The sequence below is a fragment of the Hipposideros armiger genome, unplaced genomic scaffold, assembly GCF_001890085.2.
Source record: "Hipposideros armiger isolate ML-2016 unplaced genomic scaffold, ASM189008v1 scaffold_119, whole genome shotgun sequence".
Taxonomy (NCBI): Eukaryota; Metazoa; Chordata; class Mammalia; order Chiroptera; family Hipposideridae; genus Hipposideros; species Hipposideros armiger.
In genome coordinates, this window is record NW_017731469.1 from 804,211 (window position 1) to 820,972 (window position 16,762).

At 54.6% G+C, this 16,762-nt stretch overlaps 2 protein-coding genes across 6 annotated transcripts in view; both read right to left on the reverse strand.

Moving 5' to 3' along the window:
* Window positions 1-1,810: 1,810 nt before the first annotated feature.
* On the reverse strand, window positions 1,811-10,884 carry GDPD2 (glycerophosphodiester phosphodiesterase domain containing 2). Of its 5 annotated transcripts, none has more exons than XM_019647981.1 (16): window positions 10,545-10,884; window positions 8,854-8,967; window positions 8,498-8,601; window positions 8,175-8,268; window positions 7,955-8,014; window positions 7,656-7,754; window positions 7,425-7,518; window positions 7,135-7,280; window positions 6,941-7,023; window positions 6,695-6,845; window positions 5,062-5,283; window positions 4,739-4,887; window positions 3,006-3,153; window positions 2,784-2,866; window positions 2,570-2,598; window positions 1,811-2,483 (listed from the first exon to the last, which is right to left on the reverse strand). In XM_019647981.1, the coding sequence occupies exons 2-16, from the start codon at window positions 8,956-8,958 to the stop codon at window positions 2,431-2,433; spliced, it is 1,620 nt and encodes a 539-aa protein (XP_019503526.1). In that variant the 5' UTR covers window positions 8,959-8,967; window positions 10,545-10,884; the 3' UTR covers window positions 1,811-2,430. The 5 variants fall into 5 exon arrangements, with proteins under 5 accessions (XP_019503526.1, XP_019503525.1, XP_019503523.1 ...); XM_019647980.1 differs by having other exon boundaries at window positions 8,854-9,420; window positions 10,545-10,695; XM_019647978.1 differs by lacking the exon at window positions 8,854-8,967.
* A 2,207-nt stretch (window positions 10,885-13,091) lies between these two features.
* KIF4A (kinesin family member 4A) overlaps window positions 13,092-16,762 on the reverse strand; it is an 86,944-nt gene continuing 83,273 nt past the window's right edge. Inside the window, exons 29-31 of the mRNA XM_019647963.1 lie at window positions 15,680-15,796; window positions 13,924-14,046; window positions 13,092-13,742 (exon numbers count right to left, since the gene is read on the reverse strand). Coding sequence (XP_019503508.1) covers window positions 13,539-13,742; window positions 13,924-14,046; window positions 15,680-15,796 — 444 coding nt within the window. The 3' untranslated portion in view covers window positions 13,092-13,538. The remainder of the gene's footprint in view (window positions 13,743-13,923; window positions 14,047-15,679; window positions 15,797-16,762) is intronic.

Here is a 16,762-nt window from a genome sequence, read left to right on the forward strand (position 1 = left end):
CCATGGTGGGCTTTCCCTTGCTTTCCCTCAAGACTTGCAAGGTACTGGCAGGCAGACAGGTACTGGTCCAGCCACTGCCCCAGTCCACAACACCTGCACAGAGCATGATGGCAGGGGGAGGCTCCTTGTTCCGGTCCTTCCAAACTGAACTGGAGCGGGACTATGCCTCAGCTCTATTAATAGTCCCCTAGCCCAGCCTGCTAGCCCCAAACCCGGATGCTAGGAGCTGTGAGTCAGCAGCTAAAAATAACGGAGAGAAACTGCACCCGAACCCCAATAAGCCGCTCCCCCTGGCCCTCCACCCTCAAGTTTTTGTCCGTCTCAGTCTCCAGTCCAAGGCCTCACAGGGGTTCAGCACGCCATAGCTGTCCAGTCCTACTGGGAAGAGAGGAAGGATTTGCGGTGGCAGGATCAGGGCTGAGTTACCCAAGGCTAGGCGCTAGGGGCTGGGGGCCAGGGGTTAGGGGCTAGGGCTGGGTCCTGGCAGCCTGGTCTGGAGTCTGGAAACTGAGGTCAGAGGACTGCAGCTGAGTGCCTGGGCCTGGACGGTTGAGGAGGCGGGGTGGGGAGGTGGAGACCCTGGAGGTTGTAAGGGTTAGGTCGGAAGAGGCTGCAGAGCTGTGAGGCTGTGCGACTGGAAGGGGACAGAAAAGCAGGGACGGGGAGAGGAGGTACCTGCTGAGAGGTGAGAGCCCGCAGTCCCTGACAGGCTGGGCGCCCCAGAGCTGAGGCCAGCGGTCGGCCTGACTGAGGGGAGGAATCAGGAACCGGCCAAACAAAGGAAATGCAGCCCGAAAAGGCAGTGTATAAAGGAGACCTGTCGGGTACCAGGAGGCGTGGACCCCGAGAAGACCCGGCCCCGGCGCCAGCTGCAGGTTAGGTGTGTCTAGTGCGGATGGCTGCCTGTCTCTCAGCGCAGGGCGGGGGCGGGGCGGTGAGAGAGGAAGGGGCGGAGTTCGGGAGGAGGAAGGGCGGGAACACAAATTCAAACTCGCCTCCGTCAATCGCGATACCGGAGGTGGCCAGGAGCGTCCTGGGAATTGTAGTCCCGGGGGCTGCCCTGAGACCGTGTAGGGGCTTGTGTCCCGGGGTGCTAATGCCTCCCCCCAGGTCCCAGTCTGGCGAGAGGGATGGACTGGAGACCCGAACCTCCTGACCTCGCCGGAGCTTCAATTTGATTTGCCTTCGCGTGGAGACATGAATCGGGGGGAATGTTGGTGTGGTAGGGGACTGAAGAGTCAGTCAGCCACAGAGCCCCCTCCTGTCCCTGTCTTTGCCTTAGCTCCTCCCCCATTTCTACCAGAATCCTCATCCTAGGCCACCCCCGCGCTAGTCATCTGAACTGTTTAGTCCCGGGACTCAGGAGCAGCAAACACACTGGGAACTTGCTCCTCGGGGGGAAGGCAGGCGGGGGAACCAGACCCTGCGCGCAGCCCAGAGAAGCGAAACTTGTGGAAGTCGGACCATGCCTTCAGGATCCGGAGTCAAGGACACAGGTCCCCAACTGGCTGGGGAAACAGGTGGCATCCAGCAAACTCATCACGGTGATGACCTGCGCCGCCCTCCTCTTGGGGCAGGTGACCACCAGGTGGAGCTACAGCGCAACTCTGCGCTGCGCGCCTCAGCCACCCGGACCCCCGGTGGCGGCGGCTCTCCCGCGTCCCTCCTGCAGCCCTTCATTGATTGCCTCAAGTGGTCTCCCTCCCACCTCCAGCCCACGCACCTCCCCGTGACGACCCCTCAGTGTCATCTCACATACAACCCTCGATCGAGGGTGCATCCTCCGTCCAGCCCCAGGGCTGAAAAGATAGACTGTGGCTGCGTAGGAATTAAATTCATTGAGGAAAGGACTAACAGACAAGAAACGCGAACCACCTTGCCTTGAAGAAGAAGGCTGTGCTCAGCGAAAGAGCCACCTGTAAGCTCAGAACTACATGGCTAGATGGGCTGTTTAGGCTCCAGCTCCTAGGCAGGGGAGCAGCTAAATTGCGGGGGGCAGGGGTGACAGTGAATGGAGTGGGGTCGTTGTCTCCATCATCTTACAGTTCTTCAGGAAAGGCTACTTTGTCATCTTCAGTCGCTGTTCCAAGCTGTCCTGTCCCTTCATACCAGTGCCTTCTACACCAGAACACGTGTACAAGTCTGAAACATTATCTTGGTAATCTCCTGTTCTATTTTCATTTCGGGAGAAACTTCTCGTGACTCACTGTCTTCCCAACCACCCACCTCAGGTCAAAAGCTCAACGGCAGCAGATTTCATGAAAGCTGAGGGCATGTCCGTCATCTGGGCAGAGGGCCCCAGAGTTTAAAATTTCCTGTTGGCAGAGTTCACCCCACCCGCACCAACATTCCACCTCTGCCATTCTCCCTGCTGTTGGCCCATGCTGACAGGCCCCAGACTCGGGCTGGTGGGGGCCCAGGGCAGGACATTCACTCCATCATGAAATTGTTGATCCTGGTCAGCAGCACGGCTGCTTCTAAGCCTGGAGAAGGGACGGGGACACATTGGGGGTGAGCAAGGGGAAGGCTAGAGGATGAGAAAAGTGATGTGAAGGGAGAAAGTTCTTACCAGTTCTCTCTCTCTCCCCAGCACATCTCCTGTAGGGAGAAAAGCTTCCCATTGTGAGTTCAGCCAGCTTCAAGCATGACCTTTTGACCCTGGGTTCCCCTAAACTTCTTTTCCCGGTGTCCAAGAAATCTCATAGGAACGAAACAGACCAAACCCCACACCCCAGAACCCTGGGAGAATAAGGATCCAGGAAGCAGGGGCACAAAGCACTAACCCATGGAGGAGGAAGGTCCACAAAAGCACCAGGATGGAGACACAGTCGGTGACCAGCCACATCATTAGGTAGGTTTGAGGTGGCTGTGGGAATAGGAATAGGCCCCTTTCAGTGGCCAGAGCCCAATTATGAAGGGGGAACAAGTAAAGAAGAGAGGGACAGGTTATGGAGAAGCAGGGATGGGCGAAGAGGAGGAGGGAGTGATAGTGTTGGAGCCCTTACAATAAGCCAGACGGGGTTACGCATCTGCTGTAGCAGCTGGCAGTCGTTGGTGGTGACAGAATCCACACCTGCACACCAGAGTAGGGAGAAGAGCCAGGCTTTGTTCACTACAAATAGGTTCACCGACACATTATCCTGGTGCAGTGCCCTGTGCAGGTGGGGAATAAACAGGGAACATCCAGAATCGTGGGGTACAAGGCACAGGAGGCAGCCCCCGTCTCTGCTTGACACTGCAGTGTCGCGGCCCAGGCACTACCATTTGCACCTTCAGTAGCAGCCCCTGACCAAGTGATTTTCTCTGCATGGCTGAACTCTGTCTTCCGGTGGATTCCACCTGTGGGTCCTAGCTTCGCTGCCTGGGGCCACACAAATGCGCCTCTCCTTTGTCCCATGATAGCCCTTCAAAGGTCTGAGGAACAGAGACCACGTCCCCCTGAGCCTTCTCCTCTGTGGGCCCCACAGCCCTGATTCCTTCAACTGGGGCTCGGAACCTGGCTTATCATCCAAACCCCTGCACTCTGGCTTTACTCTGCGTTATCAAATGTTTCTTTGGAAGTATGGGGTCTGCGTGTGCACCTGACACCCAGGTGGGCTTGGAGCAGCTCTGAGTGGCCTTCCGGGCACTGTGCCTGTGTGAAGGCAGCCTGGGTTCAGGTTAGCTTTGGCAGTGTCATGTGCTGCCAAAGACTCATTATTCATTATGCACAACTATTCAAATTAGAGCCCTGCTCTTTTTCACATGTCCCTGCTGATGCGGGTGTGTCCTCTCTTATCGATACACAACTGAGCGTCTTTTGGACCCCAAATATAGGTCTTTACATCTGTCTCTGTCGCATTTCATCTTGGTACGTTTGGCCTATCATCTCAGTGCTTAGACCTTCAGGGCCTCCATTTTATCATCAGTGTATTCATTCCCAAGTCACGTCTTTTGGAAATGTGATCAACACTTGATGTTGACCAGGACAAGACTAAGGTGAGGGCCAAACCCAAGGTTGTGCCTCCTTCCATGGTGACAAGTTGGGGAAAGGTCCTTGAAATATTTATGATACCTGGGCTGTCATTCAGTGCCCACTTTTCTCTATCTGACCACGAGGACATTGGAAGTGGCCTTGGCAACTGCATGATTTACGGTCCATTCTGTTTATTGGCTGGCTCAGCTTTTGGGGCCCAGCTCACGCCTGCAACTCTGTCGCCTCTCTGTCCTGGATCAATCCTCTGGCATTCACCTCTTTGGTGTAGAGTCAGAGCTAACATCCTTCTCGTGGCCTACAAGGTCCTACCCAGTTTGGCCGCTGCCTACCTCTCCAGCCTCACCTCCCCCTTGCTCATGAGGCTGCAGCCCCGGCTCATCTGCAGCTGTTCTCATTGTTGACGCTTGTGATCCATCCGGTCTCAGCCCAGACACCACCTGTTTAACCACTCTTCCTAATGTGGCCCCTGCAGAGCCCCTCACTCCCAACTCCAATTTCTCTACTGCATCTCCCCATTTTATTGTCTTCCTGTCACTTATTGGTATCCAATATGCATGTGTCTTGTTCAGTAGTTTATTGTCTCTCTCTTTCACTTGTATGCCCAGAGCCTACAACAAATAGTGCCTAGCACATAGCAAGTGTTTGATAAACGTTTGTCATATGAGTGAATGAATGAATGAATGGCCTTGGCCCTCCCTGCATTGGCTCTTCCCACCAGTAAGCCTCATGTGACCCCCTCAGCTCCTTTCCTTTGGCACTCACTTGATATCCAACAGTGGCAGGTCTTGATAGGGGAGGTTGAGAAACTGGGGCCTCTCAGTTGTGTCGCCTCCCTGCTGTCCATATATCTGACGCATTCTGGGTGCCCGCTGTTGGACATGAGCCCGGTCTTCATCTGGGAGCCAAAGGACCTGTGGTTCAGGGAGGATGAGCGTGAAGCTGGGGAAAGTTTGACCACAGAATGGTGTATATGAGCTGGGGCAGGGCCCTGGGCCAGGGGCAGCTCAGGATTATCACCATGGCCTAGGGGAGGCGGAGGGTGATGTGAGGGGCAAGAGGGGCACTTGGGGTCTTGGCAACATCACCATGGCTTGAGGCACCCTTGAACTCAGCACAGTCTCCAATGTCTGATTCACAAAAGTGTCATAGTATGTGTGGTTTCGCGGGGGGCGGCGTAAGTCAAACATGATAGAAAGGTTCAGGAGTGCAGCTTCCTTCAATAGCTCTTCCAGCATTGGTACTGTCTGAGTCTCGGCTTCCTTCCGATCATGGCCCGACAGCGGCTTGGCTCCCCAGAAGGGTCGCCTCTATGAAATTAGGGAAATTACTTCAGGACCAGAAGAAGCCTGCAGGCCATTCCCCCATCCTCACCATCTTTACTCATCCCTCACTCGATGTCCAGCTTCTTACCCACGCCTGAGCCAACTCTCCCTTTCTCCAAACTGGGCCCTTTTCCAGACCCTCTAACACCTTACTCTGCGACCCCAACCTCCTACCCTCGCAGTTTCCTAACTGTCTCTCTCCCACTGTACTTTCTCTTTGGTTTCACGGAGACCTCTGGGATTTTCATGCCTTGGTTTCCTCCCAATCCATCACAGCTTTGTGGCTGCGCCTACATCGCCTACGCACGGTCCATCCACAGCTTGAACTACATTTTCACAGTGTGCTCATCAGCTTTCCTGCCCAAGCTGCCCTCCAGATCCCTAACTCTGATTCCATTCTACAACTCCGGCCTCCTGCACCCCTAGTGGGTGCGGCACACCGTGTGGTCCTGTTTTTCCATCTAGGGTGGCTTAGCCATCCTTTCACTTGTTTCTGATTGGCTCCCTCTCCCATTGCTTCTAGAGGCTATTGCAAACCTCTGCCACTGTCTTCTCCCCTCACCCCCGCTTGTAATTGTCCTAATCACTGATGTGGAAAAAGCGAGCTACCTAACATGTATTAAGTATTTACTGTGTACCAGGCAATGTTAGAAATACTGTATATGTATTAATTTATTTAATCCTCTCCAAATCCTTCACGGTACTGTTACTATTCCCATTTCACAGATGAGGAGCATTAAGCCCAGAGTCTGGGCTCACACGACTAGGAAGTAGAGAAACCAGGATTCGAACCCAGACATCCCTTGATCTTAACAGTTTGATGTGTCATTAGATAGAGAGATAAATGGAGAAAAAGTAAGCTGCAACAGAATATGTGAAGTTTTTCTGTGTGCAAAATGAAAAAAATATGTACACTCATAGATGTATATGTGTGGGTGCATATGTATGCATGTATGTACACAGATGCACGTATGGACTATGGACCCAACTGTTAACAATGAATGTCTCAGAAGGGTTGGATTATGAGAGGCTTTTCAATTTGGAAATGATTGCTCTGATGTTTTACTTTTTGACACAGAGCATGTATCCCTCTGAGACAGAGCCTCTGGTTGCCTCGCCAGTCCCACCTCCTGCTACGCCCATGCATTTCACCCCTCGCCCAGTGCCATGGAGCCCTGCTCTTGCGTCCTCTCCTGTGAAACCAGTCCTGACCTCTCCCACACCCATCCCGCCAAGCAGTGACCTCTCTCTCCTATCCAGTAACGACACTGCTGTTGCGCTGGGTTTCATGTTCTGGCAGCAGAGACCATAGACCTATTGCCCAGCACAGGGTTCAGCAAATGTTTATCAGTGAGTGAACTCTGTCCTGCGTGCCCCTGCAGGGGACTGTCCTCACCTCCAGGAACCAGGCTCCGGCATTGAGTCTCTTCAGTTCAGCCCAGGAAAAGTCACTGCTGTGGTCGGTGATTCGGGCTGGGAACACAGAGGCCACATCTGTGGTCCTGCTCAGGTGCTCGTCGTGCATGAGGAAGGGAATCCCGTCGGAGCTGAGGGCACAAGGGCTGTCAGAGGCCTGAGCTCTGGGGCTGCTCTTCGTTTCCGGAGCTGCCCTCTGTGCCTCTCAGGGCCTAGCTTCCCTCACCTGACCATTACATCGGTCTCGAACACAGTAGCTCCACACTCAGCTGTCTTCCTCAGGGACATCAGGGTGTTCTCGGGGGCCAGCTGTGGGAGGGAGCCGGTGAAGAGGTCGTAGGGAAGGGTGGGAGCCAGCAAACCCACGGGCTGGCCACTGCAGACCCTCCCCGCCTTGCCAACATTCTGCCCAACACTCACCATGGGGGCCCCTCGGTGTCCCACCAGCCCAGGCTTGGGGGGTAAGTCTCTGGGTTCCATGAGACAGGGTGAAGAGATGCACAGGGGGGCCAGGTAGATGGCCAGGGCAGCTCCCAAAAATAGGAACAGTAGCAGAATCTTGGGACCTGTGGGAGTGGGGAACAGGCTGTGGAGAAAGGGCAGCAGGCGAGCGCCGCGCCAGGGGCAGGCAGCAGAGAGCAGTGCAGGAAAGCAGGCAGCAGGCGGCAGACACGTGAGTGGTCAGTGGGGGGATGGGGCGGAGACGGCACCTGTCCGGCGGATATGGTAGAAGGTATGAGCCACAGGCCAGGCCAGGAGGGTGATGCCAGCAGCTGCTCCGATGTGAATGAAGGGGGCTGTGGCCTGCGGGTGAGAGCTGGTGAGGAGGGCGCTTGTCCCTAGCGCCCCTGCTTTTCTCCTCTGAGGACCTTTGGAGCTCAGAGCTACTTGCAGTCTTGGGGGGCCAGAGAGCAAGATCTGCACTGGGGTTGGCCGCTCACCTGCAGTGACAGACGTAAGCTACGCCACTCCTGCCGCCATTGGACGTCCATTCCCACAAGGCCAGTGGCCACAAGAAGCATAACGAGGAGCAGCAGCACCTACGGGGGTGCCCATCTCGCTACAAAACAGGGCCATGGCCTTCCCCAGGCCCCTCCACATCCTCCTTTCCCTCAGCAGGTATTGAGTGGCCTTCGTTCGGGTCCTGAGTTTGAGCCCGGGGATGGCATAGTGACCTCACTATATAGTGCTGGGCCTGGTGGCCCCTGTCCTGCTCCTCCCTGTCCCATCCCCACTCTACCTTGTGGATGGTGTGCAGATGCAGTGGCTGGCCACAGAGCCGCAGGAGTAGGGCCAGGAGCTGGGGACAGAGGGCGCCATCAGGGGTCTCTCAGGCGGGCTTCCCAGGTTGATGACCCCTCCTGCCGTCCCCCCAGTGGCCAGGGTGAGAAGGAAAGGGTAGGGCTGAGCAGGAAGGAAGGGCCGAGGTGGGGCTTAAGGCCAGTGGCCCGTGGACCCACCAATAGCAGGGATGCATATGTGACCAGGAGAGAGATGACCAGCACGAATGCCAGGGACCAGTCCATCCAGCGTCCCCACTGGCGGAACAGGAATCTGGGGCACGGGAGAGGGAGGTGTCCAAGTGCCGGAAGGGGTGTTAGCAGTGGCCTGAGGGGAGGTGGTGTGGGTGGACCCAGAAGGGAGTGAGGGACAACCCTCCACGGGGCCAGGGGCTCCAAGGACTGGGGAGGAGGGGTAACGGGAGAGCTGGCCAGGGCTGGGGATGACGGAGCAACCAGGGGTCCCTGGGCGTGTCTGCTGGCGAGAGGGTCCCATGACACACTCATTGAAGTTGTGCAGGTCATTGAGAAGGATGAGCCCGATGTACAGCCAGCCCAGGGAGAGGAGGAAGGTGAGGAACAGCAGGCCAAACCAAACACAGTCGCACTGCAAAGGGGCAGGAGAGAAGCTCACAGCCGATCCGCACTTCCAGCTCAGAGCCCCCAAGCTCAAGGGGGTTTCCTGCCAGGTGCTGGGCTGCTCTGCTGCAGAGGCAGCTCTTGCCATATTGCAGAGGGGGTTTCTTCCTGGGAAGAGAAAGCCCCTTCCCCCCAGCTGCCTTGGAGCACATGTGGCCTCATTCTCCCCTCCAAGTGGCCTCTGCCTTGGACTTCCGGCCCCCCATCATCCCTACTCCACCTTGCTGGTTCGCATCCTCTCTTTGGGGCATTTCCTCCAGTGGCAGCTATACAGGCAGTGGAGGCAGCGGGCCCAGGCGGAGCAGCAGCCGGGGGATTCGGCCATGGTGAGGGCCTGGGGGAAGGGACACTCGGCCATCAGGGACCCTTGCAGAAGGTAGATCGTAGCCTTCCTCCCAGTGTATGTGGGGAGCCCAGGGGAGGGGCAGAGGTCTGGGCTGCTGCCCAGCAACGGAAGTCACGAGGCAGGCCCCGCGTGCCAGGCTGGATGAGAAGGGGAGCAGAAGGGGACAGTCTCCAGGGTCGTTGTTTCCCTTTAATCTGGATACCTGGACAGTCAGCGGGAAACCTGGGAGGTCCAGGCTCTTTGCAGGCAGGATGCACACCGACTGTCTACACCTCCCGGTTTAAAAGCATCCAGCTCTGGGGATGGAGTGCTTGCCCAGGGTGGGGATTCAGGAGGAGGTGCCCAGGGGTGGGGCAAACTCAGTTCAGCAAGTTGAGGCAGATCTGGCCGCACTTCAGGCAGCCCCTTCTGGAGCCTTCCACCCCAGAAGCCAGGAGTAACCTGAAGCAAAAGTTCCAGTTCTGACCTGGGGCTAAGGAAGGCCAAGCTAGTTGGCCAGTTGCTATGGATACAGAGATCGCACACATCACAAAGCTGTGACTGAAAGATCTTGTCTCCACCTCCCAGGAGGCAGGGGGCAGGGCCAAGAAGAGGAAGACTTGAGGGGCACAGTCTTCTGAAGAGACCCTTTTCCTGTCCGGACACAACTGGAAAAGCCAAAGCCCTCGTGCCCTACTCCCATCTTTCCGGCCCAGTCACCCCCCCACCCCAGCCAGGAACCCAGTCTCCACCTTCCCCGTTTCAGGGGCCCCACCCTCTGAGGTCACTTAGGTGAAAGTACAACAAATACAGGGCAAAGTTGTGTGTGGGGTGGCTGTCTTGGGGCAGAGGACCCAGTGCTGTGTGCTCTGGGGCCAGACTGAGCTGGCTTGCTGATCCCCAAACTCAGCTGGGCCTATGATGGTGATTCTACAGGAGGGGGTGCGATCCGTGTCAGCATTTGTACATGTGCATGCACGAGTGGCTGGCAGTACAAATGGGTTTTCAGATGACTTTGAGTGTGGAAAGGGCTCCTGGGTGCACCCACAGTGTATCCTGTGTGTGGCCTAAGGGGCACGACCACTAGTCCTCTGGGCTCCCCCGAGGTTGTGCAGTTTTAGCGGGGCACACGGTGTCTGGGCCCCTGAAAGGAGGGAGGGTGTGGCTGCTCCCCAAACTCCCCTCCTTCCCCTGTGCTTGCCTTGGGTTAGGGTAGGACGCGGAGGAGTGGGGAACTTGTGGAAGGAAGCCTTCCCCTGCCCGAAGCCCCCTCCCAGGAGAAGTCCAGTCCAGAGGGAGGCCCTGCTTCTCCCCATCACCCCGGACTGGGTTGCAGCAGCCTGGCCAGGACGACGTCCACACCCCCGCCTCCCCGCAGCTCCTGCCCCTGGACCTCAGGCACTACCTGCCAGAGTCCCACCTCCCTCCAGGAGCTGTCTGGAGGATGGGGTCAACTCTGAGCAGCCTGCAAAGCCCAGTCAGGGGTGCTGGCAGGGGTACTGTCCAGTCCCTGGGCCCCATCCCTGCCGGTGGGAGCCGGTCTCCAACCCCCCGCCCCGCCTGGAGCCCCCAGCCTTCCCTCACACCTTTTCTCAGCGGCAGTCTGCTCTCTGCTCTGCACTGCTCTGCTTCCCAGCTCTGCTCCGACTTGTTTGCCTCCTCCCTTCGCTCAGCCCCACCGGTCAAACAGGTGGCACTGTTGCCACCTACAGGAGGCTGCGTGGGTCCTCTCCGAAGGCCTGCAGCTGCTCTCTGGCCAGTGCCCAGCCAGGGCGGGAAGATGGGAGGGAGGAAGGGGGAGGGAGAGCAGATCTGTGTCTTTACTCGCTGCCGGTCCGGGGGCTTGGGGTGAGGAATTCCTTTGTGCAGCCTTCCCCATCCCTCTGTCCCTCCTCCTGCTCCCCTCTCAGTCACTGCTTGGGCTTTGTCCTGGCTCAGGGAGGCAAGGGCTGAGGGCAGGCACAGGGTGGGTGGGAAGCTGGGGGGAGGTGACCACGCAACATTGCAACTTGGCAGCAAGAAGAAGGGGCCCAGCCAGCCCCCTGGGAGAGGGTGTGTGTGTGTGAGGGAGTCCAGCATCGAGCCTCAAGCTTCCTGGGAGGAGGCCTTGGTTCACCAGCCCCCCTGCCCTCTTGGGTCCACTTCCATTTCTGCAAGGTGCGCTGACAAGAGACAGAGCTGTGAGCTGCTTCCTGTTCCTGGGCCAGGGGTCCCCATGGGCCTTGTGGATCTTGGGTGACACTAGCATCCCCCTCCTTTGCCCCACCCCCAACCCCCATCACCCCAGACAGGAGATGCTCAGCCAGGATGAGCTGAAACTTGTGTCATTCCTGTGCCTTGTCTCCAAGGCACCTGAAGTCTCCTTCCAAGAATGACTTGAGGAGGGCACGGTATTTATTAGGGTTACAGGCTTTTGGAAGATAAACACATTGTCGATATAAGAAATGTCCAGACCTGTACAGAATTTTTAGGAGTTCATTTGAGGGAAACTGATGACAATCACCAGGAAGCGAAATCTCAAGGGATTGAGAAAATGCTGCAGAGAATGGCAGTTTTGCAGCTTCTTTTATACATTAGCATCAAAGGAGGAGCCGTAAGGGGGGTTACATGGAATCCATTGGTGGGAGGTTAAGGGGGTGGGAGAAGGCAAAGTTGGGAAATCTCTGGGATTGGGTAAGAAGTAACACAGCGAGACATATTTCTTTCTCAGGGGTGGGGCCAGGATAGTTAACATTTATGCACACAGCGATGGTATGCTGGGGACAAGATAACAATGTGGTCTCATGCTCTGGTGAGGTGGGTTGTGCCCTGAGGGGTCTGGAAAAGATTACCCTGACCTTTCAAAGGTATGCTATCTTAGATGCACAAAGACAGCAGATTGGCTCACTTAAGGTAAACATTGACCTTTGTCAAGAAAGCTAGAGGCCTAGGACGTGACTGCCACCATGACCCGCTTTAGTTAAGAATGTTTATGTTCAGGCCACCCTGTGTGGTTACATTATGTCTCTGAGTTTGTAGGCCCATCATGCTGGCCTCCCATGATCTCTGTCAGGTTTGGTAGGTGCCCCCCCCTTCTGTCGGCAGCATAAAAAGATGCTGTTCCTCCCCATCAGCAGATAAGGGCTGGGTGCACAGGGACTGGGGGTTGCCTTGACTGACCTCCCCTCTCTGCCTTTTGGCTGATGTGGTGGCTCAAAGCCTGGAGGCTAGCACAGTGTTGGTGGGAAAGGAGGCCTTCTCTGGGGATAAGCTTGTTTACCCCTCCCCCACACACACTGAGTTTGGACCAGAGAGAAGGAAGACTGGCTCTCTTATGCCAAGAGACAGCCCCCCTCTCTGCCTTCCCATTGTATCCAGGGGCTGTACTTGGCAGTGGCAGAGACTCCCTTGCTCCCTAGGCATTAAAATGCAAAGAGAAGCAGGACTGCTTACTGGCGGGAGGCCAGCGAGGGGCGGGAGGCACCTCGTCCTCCTGCAGCCTGGCTTTGCGTGGCTCTGGTGGATTCTAGAGGAGTCTTGGCTCTCAAGTGTCGAGTTCTGGGGGTGCTCTGAGAGTTTTTTAAGGGGAGCTGGGATTGAGAATGCATGGACCGGAGGCCCAGGGCTTGCAAAGTCCTCAGAAGACTGCACGGCCAGTTGGCAAGCTGTGATTGGCATTCCAGGGCCTGGCCCCCCTTTGAGAACTCTGGTGCGCAGTAAGCCTGGGCCCTTGGCTCCATGACAGGACAGCCACTGCTGTGGCGCTACTTACCCAGCTTTGGTGTGAGACCTGGCTTCACGTCCTAGCTCTATTAGTCACTGACTTTGTGACTGTCGCTAAGTTACTTCACTTCTTTGTATGTCAGTTTCCTCATCTGCAAAATAAGGACACCTATGCATCTGGAGTGTTTGTGAGGAGCGAGTACGTGTGGCAGATGCGTGCAAGTGCTTAGTAAATCTGGTCCCTTCCTCCCAGGTCTGCACACCGTGCTGCTGGCCTTGATAGTGTTACTCCAATTTCCTAAGGTAGGAGAGCAACGCAGGACAGGACTTGGCACCCCACACTCCCTTTGGGGGAAGGGGCCCCCTACAAGGCAGTGAGGCTGATGATGTGTTTCTCCCCAGAGCACAGAACCATCTTTTCAAACAGTAGATGGACTAAAGCTAAATCATTTATTTACGTAACATGAACATTTTAAAAGATTCCATTTCCTAAGCCAGGGTCTGCCACTAAGTGGAGACAACATAGACACGAGACATGTGGGCCTCAGTTGCACTGGGAGACAACTTGAGCTGCACACGAATCAGAAAGAGCTAGACGGTAAGGGACTGGTTCCTGAGGAGCCAGCAGGAAGGTCTCAGTTGCTTCTCTCTTCGGCAGGTAGCTTAGCACCCTTCTGGAGAAGAGAGCAGTAGTCTGGGGCCCGAGGGCTGGAGACTCAGGGCAACATCCAACAAAGGTTCCTTTCCTTTTAGAAACGTGCTGTCCCTTTTGTCAACAGCAAGAAACCTGAAATCTAGAGGACTCATTCAGAAACCCCTTCTGGCTGCAGGCCGAAAGCCTGTCCCCAGCCAAACTGGGGGAGATGACGAGGCCAAGTTCAGTGGGCCTCCTCTTCAATAGGGGAGCAGCCAGAGAAGAAGCTGATGTTGCTGGCCAGAGCACGTTTCTTTTTCTTCCCTGGAGCTTTATTTTCTTGAGATTCTGTCGCGACACATTTCAACTCGAAGGGGCCAAGGGGGGAGGCAGCCAGAGCGGTCGGCTTTGACAGCGTTTGCTCCACGTCACACATTTCTCTGAGGATCTAGGAAGAACAGAGGCAGGTATGACTGTCTCAGCACGCTACCCGTGGTGTGAGGTGTCCCCTGTGCCCACTGCCAGCTCCCAACAAGCAGAACGCCCCTCCGCCCGCTCTCTGTCAAAGCTGATGCAGCCATGGATGCTGAAAGAGTTGGAAATGCCAGCTCTCTAGCCCACCCACCTACCTTGCTGTTGGGAGTGGCACAGACAGGGTTGAAGAAGCTCAGTCCTGGGGTTACCTCTGTGGGATCCTCCAGTTGGAAGGAGCCTTCAGAATCCTGGGTCCGCTCAACAGTGCCTGAGCTATCCTGAGAAGCAAACAGACAGGCTGTTAGAAGTTCAGCTCCCAGGCTCACAGCGTCAGTCTGCTCCCTTCGGCCAGTCGAAGCAAGTCTTAGGGAGACACTGCTTAGGGACGGGGGGGGGGCACACTGCTTGACGGCAGCTTCTGAAGGCAAAGGACTAGGTAGCATAGTGGCACAGGACACATGACCCAGCCACGGTCATTTCTTTGATTGATTTTCTCCCCGCCTCAATCTGCAATGGGTTTTTTTAGCATCTCTACAGTGTGTTGTCTGTATTAGAAGAAAACATAGGCCGAGGAAGACAAGTTACTTAGGTAGCAAGGTGACTCCTGGTAGAGTTTGGATTAGAATGATAACCTGTTGTCATGGAAACAGAAGTGGATTAAAAGTCAGGAAGCCTGAGGTCTAATCTTAGCTGCCATACCAGCTGTGTAATATCAGGTGAGTCACTTAAGCTTACCTCTGGGCCTTACTCTCCTTCTCAGTAAAGTGGAAGCATTGGACTAAATCGCTGGGTTTTACAACTGAAATCCTATGAGGAAGCCCAGTATGTAAACAGGTAGACAGCAAGCTGCTTTGGCTGACGGGGGAGGGGGCCATGTACCTCTGCTTGGAGGCATTTCTATGGAGCCGCCATAGAACTGTAGAATCCACACGGAAAAAAACCACAGGAATAGACTCCCAAGTTCCCTGTTGCTTCTACAATTCTTAGCCTAATCTCCAGCTTGTCATTTTAGTCACCTAATGACACCTACTTTAGAAGTCTTTTTAATAGTGTTCCCTTGTAGAAGTTTCCAGACATGCGTGATGAATGAGCATTAGGCAAGGCCGGCTAAAATGAGTCTTTAGCACAGAGAGTGCTAGGAACATGCATTCGCCATGGGCGCAGCAAGTGGACCTGATGAGCTTGGTGCTGCCCTGAACCAATCCTGGGAGCGCTCTAAGGGGACAGCTACGGTTCACTTGGCTCGCCACAGTGACTATTAGGAAGAGGTGGTGCCCATGGATAGGGGCTAAGGAACTAGTGTCTCAAGAGGTCGGAAAGGTTAACTTCCTTCCCGGAAGCTGCCAGCTGAGCACATGGCCCTTACAGTCCCAGCTAAGCCTCTGGATTCGTCTGACCCTGACTGCTTTCCTGTTCTTCGTTCCTGCCTCCGAAACTGTACAGAAACTTTAGAGCAGCGGTTCTCAACCTTCCTAATGCCGTGACCCCTTAATACAGTTCCTCATGTTGTGGTGACCCCCAACCCATAAAATTATTTTCGTTGCTACTCTATAACTGTCATTTTGCTACTGTTATGAATCGTAATGTAAATATCTTTTTGTTTTCCGATGGTCTTAGGCAACCCCTGTGAAAGGGTCGTTCAACCCCCAAAGTGGTCGCAACCCACAGGTTGAGAACCGCTGCTCTAGAGCCAGGGCTGGGACTCTCCTGGGAGGAGCTGTGTTCTGAAGGGGTGTGTGGACTGGCTAGCCGCGAGGAAGAAGGACTGGGAAGAGAAACATGTCTTGTTCTGCTCACAGAGGGAAGAAGGGCAGGATGAGCTGTGCAGGACAACGCAGGTTTCAGGATGGAAGCAAGAAGAAAAAGGTGGGAGGTGTGAAGGGATGTTGAGGGCCGCAGTGCCCATCCTACCTTGCATTGCTGACGATTCCTACACTTGCTGGGGTCACAGCTACAGTCCACACCGCAGTTTGACTTCTGTCTCCGGCACCCACACTGCTTGTTCCCACACCAGCCCTTACATGAACACTGCCAAACAGGTTGATGAAAAGACACATTACTGACAGGGCCAGAAGATGAGTTGGAAGGGCTTTCCCTTCATTTGAAAACCTTTTTCAAAACATGGAATGAACTTTACGAAGCTTCTACCTCCTCAGTCCTCTCCTGTTTACTCAAACAGTGATCAACAGAAACCACCATAGGTTTACTAGGTACAAGTCAAGCCAGAAAATCCATTTTTTGACAGTATACTTGAAAGACAGATCACAGGGATGCCATGATAATGCAGGGCCGCTAACAAGACTCTTATGATTCTGTGGGCAAAGTGAAGGACTGTGAGCGGGATGGTAGCGGAGTTAGGAATATTTAAGGACTGAGCACCGTCACTCCGTATCGTTAGATCTAGCTAATGGTCCTCTCATCCAGCTCACATTTCTACAGTTGGTTCAGGGTCAGCCTGGGTCTTGTCCTCAGCACTGTAATCACTCAGCATTTTAATGAGTCACTGATGAGGGGAACTAAGATCATTTACATTTGTATAGCACTTTACAGTTTTCAGAGTACTTTCATATAGCACACAAATACAAAATCCCATTTGAATCTCATAACCGGTCTACAAAGTAGGCATATTAATCTGCTGTGACAACAACACGAAAGCTGGAAGGGTGATTAATATGTAAGATAACAGAATCACAAACAAAAATATTTTGACAGGCTGCAATTATGTGCTGAAAGTAAAAGGAAAGTTATAACAGGGATAAATATAAGTCTAGCATTTAGGTTCCTCCCAAGTCAGCCCTATAAATATAATATGGGGGAAAACCTGGCTTGAAAGTAGTTTATGCAAAAACAGCCTAAGGGTTTGAGGTGTCATCAAGTTGCAAGAGTCCACAGTGTGACAATGGAGTATTATTCAGCTATAAAGAAGAAGGAAATAGTACCCTTTGCAACAATATGGATGGAACTAGAGAACATTATGCTAAGTGAAATAAGTCA

Bases quoted from the DNA above. Each gene is read 5' to 3' on its own strand.
- GDPD2 (XM_019647980.1), bottom strand. From the start codon at position 8,991: ATGGCCGAGTGTCCCTTCCCCCAGGCCCTCACCATGGCCGAATCCCCC. The intron at 8,269-8,497 runs GTGTGTCATGGG...CCCGTGCCCCAG, and splicing joins GACCTGCACAACTTCAATGA to ATTCCTGTTCCGCCAGTGGG. The intron at 5,284-6,694 runs GTGAGGACAGTC...CTAATTTCATAG, and splicing joins CCGGAGCCTGGTTCCTGGAG to AGGCGACCCTTCTGGGGAGC.